This window comes from Oryzias melastigma, linkage group LG20 (genome assembly GCF_002922805.2).
Source record: "Oryzias melastigma strain HK-1 linkage group LG20, ASM292280v2, whole genome shotgun sequence".
NCBI classification, from domain to species: Eukaryota; Metazoa; Chordata; class Actinopteri; order Beloniformes; family Adrianichthyidae; genus Oryzias; species Oryzias melastigma.
The window spans coordinates 25,178,757-25,187,611 of record NC_050531.1 but is presented as its reverse complement, the minus strand read 5'-3'; the positions used below and the strand labels follow the sequence as shown (position 1 = coordinate 25,187,611).

Below are 8,855 nucleotides of genomic sequence, written 5' to 3'. Positions count from 1 at the left end.
TTTATATTTTATGACTAATTTTCTGCATCTATAAAATTACCTGTATGAAGCCCAATGAGGAAAATTTTCCTTGTGATTTTGGGCTTTATAAATAAAATTGAATAGAATTGAAAAGATCCAGGCCCAATCCCAATTCTTCGCGGGGCAGGACTTTGTATCCCTCCACTTGGAGGGTTGGATCTAAAAATACATATATATCCCGGACACATTTGCACTTAAACTAGGGTATCTTTTTTTGTTATTGTCTTAGGGAAAATAAGTAAAATATCACAGTTCAGGAGACCCGAGCAGACTGTCTCTCTCCCGGCGTTTTGAGCGATAATCTTGGAGGCTGGCTGCAGCCAGAGAACCGGCACGGTGTGACAGGACAAAACACTTGTATTAGATTAATATGCTGATAGGATCAATGAAAATGTCACATGCCCAAAGCTGAGCTCCTGATTGGCTGATGCGACGCAGCAACCTGTCAAACTTCAGGTATTTACATTTTGGCTGTGCTACCTGATTCATGCCTCAAATCGAGTTGCTGGCAGACTTTCGCTCCATGCCAGTCGCTCACATCGACTTCAGTTCACCTCAGAGAGCGCCTGAACAATTGATTAACATTGGAGCTGGCCGAGCGAATCGCGTTCGATGTGAATGCACCTTAAAGGACTCGTGTATTCATCAGCATCCTACAGGGGTTCTGGTGTTTGTTCTGATGCAATTCTGCATATTTCATTCATGCATCAGTGTAGTTCTTCTCCTTAGACATTCAAACAAACCGCTCTCCTTCAGACTGAGGCCTGCAGAGTCTGACATCTTCTGTTGGAACATCCACTCCTAAACGTTTGTCTTCAGCTAGACTAGATTCTTCTTGTGAATGACGTTTCCACTGACAGAATGATGCTCTCAGATCTTGGCTATCCAGAACATCAGCAGTGACCGTTTTTCTGTGGGAAGGCGTTGCTGATCACTGCTATTTCAAAAGACTAATGCAGCAGACAAACACAGAAAGTAGCAAGAATTGTTCTCTTTTCTCCAAAAACATGAATGAGAGTCTGCTTGTTTTTGTTGATTTTAGTTTTACTTCTTTGTGTAGTAAAGGGGTAACACATCCGCATCTTTGCAGAACCACATGAAAGAGCAGCGAGTGACTCAGCTCTAAAGTCTAACGCTGCAGAGTTCATGGCCAGCAAGCAGAGCCCTCATCTGCATGGCTTAGACCCTGAGCAGGTCAGAGGTCATTTCCTGTCGATGGGTTAACAGGTCGGTCCCTTTTGGAGTTGGGCATTGAAACCTCCACAGAACAAGAACCTCTGCTTATCGTAAACACGCCGGAGCAGATAAACTCCAAACATTTTCCCTCGTATCAGCAGACACTTGGATCTAAATAGTTTCAGTTGTCCTCTCAGGGTTTCAGACTTGAAAGAGCAGAAGTATGTGGACTTTGTTTACACAGACCTGATCAGATCTGTCGGTGATCCTGTGCCTCAGACAGAATCGGAACATTTGCAAACAATCAGGAACATGTGGGCTCCTGTGAGGGTCTGGTCTCTTCAGAAACTCCTGATACTTTCTTCAATAATCACATTTAGTGGTCTAGTCTTCTTGTACCCTGTCAACACTGTGGGGGGGGGGGTCTCTCAAGTTTTGTTTGTAAATAGCAACTTAAACTTCTTTAAATCTCTGCAAATAAACACAATTTTTACATTTTAGATTGAGTGAAAATCTGTCATGGAACGCTGGGATGTCCATCATGCTTTTGCACAGACATTGGATTCAGAGATTTTCTCAATGCTGTAGAGCACATGTGTCAAAGTCAAGGCCCGGGGGCCGGATCCGGCCCTCTGGGTAATTCTATCCGGCCCTCCAGATCATTTTATTTGATTGTCATTAATGAACCGATGTTATCTTGCGCCTATTTGTAACTTTTATAATTTTGAGAAAATACATTTTTATGGAGAGTAAAATATTGAAAGTTATTTAAGGTTTAAGTTGATTTATTCTGGAATAATGGTTCTTTTTTTATTATTCATAATTATGTTAAAAAGTTACAGTTTTAAAAAATTGTCATTCTGTTAGCTTTTTTGACTATTTTGGCATTTACTAAGATTTTTTAAGCTATTTTGGAGTTTCGCTAATATTTTAGCTAAATACTAGCTGTTTTGGCTAATCTAGGCTTTTTTCAGTTTTTATCCTGTTTTGATGCTTAGCTATTTTTTCAGCTACATGCTAGATGTCTTGGCCAGTTTTTTTTTTTTTCGGCTAATTTTGTATTTAGCTAATATTTTAGGCGGCTATCAGTTTCAACGTTTTCAGCTATCAGCTTCAGCATTTTTAACTATCAATTTCAGCATCTTCACCTTTCCGCAGTAGCATTTTCAGCGGCCAAATTCAGCTTACAGCATTCAATCTAAAATTATCATAGGTAATACTATATATCTAGTTCATAATTTTGTTAAAAAGTTACAGTTTTAAAAATGTAGTTTTAGAGTGTTCAATAAATGTTTATCCTGTTTGGCCTGTGACCTCAGGTGTGTTTTGGATTTTGGCCTCTTGTGTGATTGAATTTGACACTGCTGCTGTAAACTGTTCAGCTTCATGAGGGTGAGAACAATCAGAAAATACAGTCCAAACAATAGTTTCCTCAAAGGAGGAAGTTGTCACTGATGTACAAATGTAAGAAGCATTCCTAACATTTTCCGCTGAAGATAAGGAACCAGAAAATTACAGGAAAGTTGAGCATAGTTTGATGAAAGAGAGCAAACTTTTATTTCATTTTATACAGAGGACGAAAACAGAAAAAGTATGCTTGAAAAGTTGAGTTCATGTTCTTTGATTTACTCTCACTTTTCAACCGTTAACAGGATCATTCCAGTAGATTCTGAAGGAGAAAAGCGGCTTTTCTCCTTCAGAATCTACTGGAATGATCCTGTTAACAGTTGAAAAGTTACAGTATGTTCAAGGTTTAGTGTTTAAGCATCACTGACGATGCCTCAGGTGTTAAAGGGTTAAGTAATTTGTTTTTCTGGATAAGATTATATAGGTTTAGAATAAAAAATACATGTATTTGCAGACAATTTATGCCTTAAATATACATTAATATTTATGTAATTATGTATTATCAATATAATTCTTATTTAAATATAAATAGTATAATACATTAAGGCCTTTTACTCATAAGTGCTTTCATTTCATTTCTCTAGCCTTCGATGAACCAGGTAAGTCCATTCAGAACCAGTTCTGAAGCCCAGAAGAGCTGCAGATCCAAAGCAGCTGCTGCAAAGCGTGCAGCGCTTCACGGACGTTTAGCAGCTCTGATACGATATCAAAGTGCAACACCTGCTTTAAACTAGAGCTGTTCAAAGATCTGCAGAGAAACACAGCTGCTCCGCAGATCCATGGATCAGATCACCCAGAGGGAGTTTTCATTTAGAAAAAGAACATTTTAATACAAAGCAGGTGATGTTTCTGCTCTGGAGGTGATCAAACAGATTCCTGCTTTTAAACGTTTTGTTCTTGTTTGGTTGTGTCCGGGTGTAACATCAGTCAACAGTCCGCTGGTGTTCCCACACTTCCAGAGTCTTGGGGGCTGAAGTGGGCGCGACTCTGTGGGACATCTGAGAGTTTGAGGACAAAAATAACAAACCCCGTAAATTTCCACGGAGCTAAAAACAACAGGAGCAAAGCGTCCCGAGTGCGGATGGACGGAGAGCTTCACTAAACTCCATCTGCTGAAAGACGTTGAGGAAGCTTAGCAGGACGGAGACTCTGATGGCCAAAATAATGACAATTAGAACTAGAACATGTTCATTGTAGTGACAGGACTGGATAAATTAAAAATCTGTTGGTGAGGTATGTCCATGTGTGAACATGTATAATGACAGGGTCACTGGAGAAACAGAGATGAAGTATGACAGTTCTGACTGGACATCACAGAAATGCGGCGCAGCAGAGACCTCTCAGAGCAGGAATCTACCAACAGTTTTTATGCTCCAACAAGTCATTTGTTGGATCCTGCTCCTCAGTCCACCTGCAGCTCACACTTCATGCTCTCGTTGAAACAACTCCAGACTTGACATTTGCTCTGCATGTTATGTTGCGTTTTTTTGTTCCTTGAGCAACTAAACTGAGGACTAAACTGAGGACTGAGGACTAAACTGAGGGTGCATTCAGACTGGAACAGTCTGTTGGTACAGACCGAGTCAGCTGAATTTGGTCCGTATCGAGTCCTGAACCTTGTGTTTGGTCTGTTCAGACTGGCATCACCTGGACTTTTCTGCTTTGAACCAAAGCTTGTAAACAAAACCATGTGACTAACAATCTCCTCAGTCATTACAAAGGCGGGGCCTCTTGTAACGCCTGCTTCACATTGGATGCAGAAGTCCCGCACAGCGGGGTGGAGTGGAGTGCACGTGGCGTCTGCTCTCTCCTGCAATTCACACCAGACGTGTATTTTCCCATGACGGTTGACAGGTACTTCTGCTAGAGCTGTTTTTTGTTTTTGATGTCATGGGTAAGTTAGTAACCTAAAATATTACCCCATGTTTCTGCTAAGAAGAACTGCTCTCTGCCTCCCTATTGTTTTTTTACACCCAAAACCCAGCCCCACGCCCCGCTCTGGAGTCGACCCACTACGTTGATCTGTGTGTGTGTTGTGATTGTATGTTTTATTTTCATCTCTACAGTCTGTTCAGATACAAAAACATGATCACATTTGTCAATCGCGGTGTTTTATTGTGAAGAATTAGTTTTATTTTGAAAATAAACCAGATTTTCTCATGTATCTTGATGTAACTTCCTGTCAGAATTGACACGGATCGCTCGCGGCTCGCCCACAGAATAGACCAGACGCCGAAACGATCCGCTGCACGCCGCAAGCCCTCTGTGCAGCTTCCCTGTCCGGTGGGAACCAGCCATAAGTCCTCTTGCAGTCCCTGACAGGATTCTTCATCTATTCAAACTTTATGTTTTACTCACTTCTGAACGTCTGCATCAATGTCAGGTTCTACACTTCTTACTGCTGCGCTGGTTCAGCAGAGACATGCTGCAAGACGGTTCCTGAGAAGACATCGGCTTAGAAAGTATTTCAATGAGTGGCTGGGTCTCATCGCTGCAACACTCCGTAATGCTTGGCTGGGGTGGCTGTTCTGGTCCAGTTGTTCTGCTCCGAGCATGGACTGTATTCAGACTGAGGAAAGTCAGACAGAACCAGACTTCAGTCTGATTGGAAACGAACTGAGACCACTTTGAAAGACGGGTCTGAGGACACTTCCTGGTCCCAGACCAGGGTCCACTTGGGTGTATTCAGACTGAAAATTTGTTCCAGATTATTGTGGAAAACAAACGAAAGTTACGAATGTAACTACGGTTCTACAAACTCCGGATGACCACCAGAGCTCCCGTCCCTCGGGTTCCTTGCGTTCTCGCATTAAGTGTTGGGACTGCGCTCCTGGTGCCACGTGGGTTTATAGCCTCACGGGAGGTCACAAGAGGTCACAGGTGACTTTGTTGTCAATAAATTCTCAAGAAGGATCATCCAGCGCTTGAAGCTCCGCCTCTGGTGGTCAGGAGCGGTGAAATAGAACCAAATGTGTCCAGTCTGAAACCTCCTGGATCTTTATAGCTGTCATTTGAATATGATTCCATCCTGGTTTTATGGGGGTGTTGTGTGTACCTCTGGTCTAAGTGTGATTGTACAGAGAGGGCTGAGGGTGTTTGGGTTTGTGTTCAGTCCTGGGGTTCATTTTGGTCCTGATGATATCATTGTTACTGCTGAGGAAACAGCAGCAGATTTTCTCACTAGTCCTTTCTGTGATCAGATAGAAGGACTATGTTTCCTTCATGAGAATGCTTTGTTTATGAACTGAAATGGAAAAAAGTGCTCAAAGACTTCAGAAGAGCTCAATCATTTGTTTCAGTGTTTCTGATTGTTTTTTAGCAGTCCACTGGTGCTGTGAAGAAAAGACAGCTGTGACTAATGATTGTGGAGTGGACTCTCCAACCAACACACTAGAGCTGTGCTGTATAACATGTATGCACTTTTGTTGATTAAAGCGTGTATAAAAGACAATGTCATTCCTCTTCTATGGTCTTCTCAACACAAAAATTCACTAAACACAGCTGTAAGAAATGCTGCAGCTTGTCTTCGTCATCCAGCCATGTTTGCAGTCTGTTTACTTCATCTTCAGAACAGAGACTCCATCGTCGTCACGTTTTTACGGCTCTAGACACAGTCCATGTGGTTTCATAGTCAACGGTCTATAGAACTAATGAGTGGAAAGTCAAGAGTTACAATTGTTCCACAATTGATGACATACAGTAGATCACTGCATCACAGTTCATGTTCACACAAAGGAGCCGTTCTCAAGTCCAGTCAACAATCCCATGATGCATCTGTGTAGGCAGTGTGACTGCTCCACACCTGAGAACAGAACAGCAGCAACCATCTCTACCAATACTTTGGACTAACAGAGTTTGGTAAAGATCTGACGCAGTGCTGTGGGGGGGCCTGTGCAGTCAAATGCTAATGTGTCATTGAGTTAAACCACAGAATGCAATTGATAAGTTATTCAAAATGTTGCATGAGGATGGAAACGGCGTTGTTACTATAACAAGTTATGAGATCTTATAACTTGCCCCCCAAGAGAAACGAACTGTCTTGCTGCTCCTTATTTATTGCATTTAATAAAGCATTCCTTCATTGAAAATCTTGGGTGACATGCAAAAGGATTCTTTTTCTTAACAAGATTTTACCCAAAGTCTAAGGAAGGAAAGCAACAAAATGCTTATTTTTTGGACAATTTCAGTATCTCCACACTACTCCACGTGCCCCCACCATTGACTGTACATCTAGAACTGGACAGAGCGGGAGTGACATCACCCATAGAAAATGCCTTTGTCCTCTGGCAACAACAAAAGAAAAGCAGTTTGGTCACCATTTTTCTGTGAAACAGAAGTTGCCATTTGGAGCCAGTGGACAGTGATTGGTCCAAGTCTGTCTGAGGCGACGTTTCTATAGCAACTACCTTCACCAATCAGGAGTGAGCTTGTTGGAAGTCCACACCCCTTTCACTGAAAGCGGTTCAAGAGAATCTGTCAATCAAATGGTGGAGGCGGGGCCAGCAGGCACCACATGCTGTTACTGAGTCATCTGATTGGTCAGTTTAAAAAGTAGTGTTAGCAAGATGATGTTAGGAAAAAGTATTAGAGTAAGAAGGATTATTAAATAAGTATTAACTCTATATTTCTCTATGGAAGGGATGTTGGTTTCTTGGAGGAGGTTCTTCCTTTTTGTGGGGAGGAATCACTCAGTCCAGTTCTCTTATACTGTCAACTTCTTAAGGTTTCTTCTGTCTTTTGGTCCCTTCTCCCCTCTGTGGTCCATAAAAGTGGCTCCACATTAACACTGGAGTGAATCACACCAGAGTTCATCTGTAAGTGACCTCAGACCCTCTTCTTAGGTTTGTTTGGTGCCAAACTGAGTTCAGGGGACGTTTGACATCCAACCACCGAAGCAGTGTTGGCCCTGACTAAAGCAAAGACCAAGCAGGTCAGAATGTGTTCCTGTCTGAAGGAGTTTGATGGTGTGTTGTATGCAGCGATGTTTGCACTTCTATCTATCACCTCCTGCATCAACAGAACTTCTATGATCAGCCTCTGCGCTCCAGCCTCACTCTGATGAAGAGTAGTCACAGACGCTGACTGAAGCTGCCACCGTCCACGCTGCTATAATTAGGTTCTGCTCCGTGGTTCTGCTCCGTGGACATGGAGGCGCTGGGCTGCCGCCGCCCCTCCCTCCTGCTTTGTAGAGTCTAATTGGATCCAGATGTTCCTCAGCCTCCAGGAACAAATCAACATGAAAGAAGGTTCTGCAGAGTTCTGCAGCTTCATCCCCTCATTTGTTCTGGACTCTCGGACCCTTCACTGTTCGTGCGCGTGTCCAACATGCGGCCCAAATGAGGATCCTTTCATGTCCCACATGTGTTCAGGGGGACTCAGCGAGTCCACATCCTGCACGCATGTGCAGACTTCAAAGGGTCCGCCACATTTTTAACGGACCCCCCCTCACAGAGAGGCCCGGCCCGAGCGCGCGCCGCGAGCGGGCACTCGCACGCCAACACGCACGAGCGAGCAGAACCGAGTCCCACCGAGCCAGGATGGGCGGGGCGTCCGGCTCAGAGCCGCGCGCGCACCCACCGTCCGCCAAAGTGACGCACGCGCCGTTTCAGTGTCAGATAAAATCTGGACTTTTAAAGTTCATCGTTGAAGTTGTTCTGAGCTTTAATAACCGCGAGTTTGACAACGAACTGGCTGAATGACTGGACCTGAACAACAACAACAACAGCTTCATCAGTAAACACAAACAACTCATGTAAAACACGCACGAACCCAAACAGACGCGCCTCAGGATCACAGCAACAGTTTAGCTCTACACGCACGCGCACTAACAGCAGTCCCAAGTGTCGCGCACTCACCCTGAGCGCGCAGCGGTCCGCAGCAGAGGTTGACCGCGAGCAGCAGCCCGGTTATCCGCACACTCACGCGCATCTTCCTGAAGTCCTAAAGTGCATCGTGGACTGGACACGGAAACTGGTCTGGAGCCGAGACTCCCTCCGCTCCGCGGATCCCGTTAACTCCGTCTCCTCCCCTCCCTCCCTCCGCAGCCTCCCATGCTGCGCACAGAGCATGCGCAGCGAGGCGCGCAGGCAGATGTTCCAACTGCGCTCCTGTTGCTCCACATGTTCCCGTCGCGCAAAAACTTTCCCGTGAATTCTATGACTCAGGTAGAAGTGAAAGTCATTCACAGAGAAGAAGAAAGTAACGTGTAAACTGGAATGATCTCATCAGATAACCTAAATCTTACTGATCAA

At 44.0% G+C, this 8,855-nt stretch overlaps 1 protein-coding gene across 1 annotated transcript in view; it reads right to left on the bottom strand.

Moving 5' to 3' along the window:
* Positions 1-8,620, bottom strand: part of reck (reversion-inducing-cysteine-rich protein with kazal motifs) — a 48,920-nt gene extending 40,300 nt beyond the window's left edge. The window contains exon 1 of the mRNA XM_024261762.2: positions 8,460-8,620. Within this exon, the coding sequence (XP_024117530.1) occupies positions 8,460-8,532 (73 nt within the window). The 5' untranslated portion in view covers positions 8,533-8,620. The remainder of the gene's footprint in view (positions 1-8,459) is intronic.
* Between the last annotated feature and the right edge of the window lie 235 nt (positions 8,621-8,855).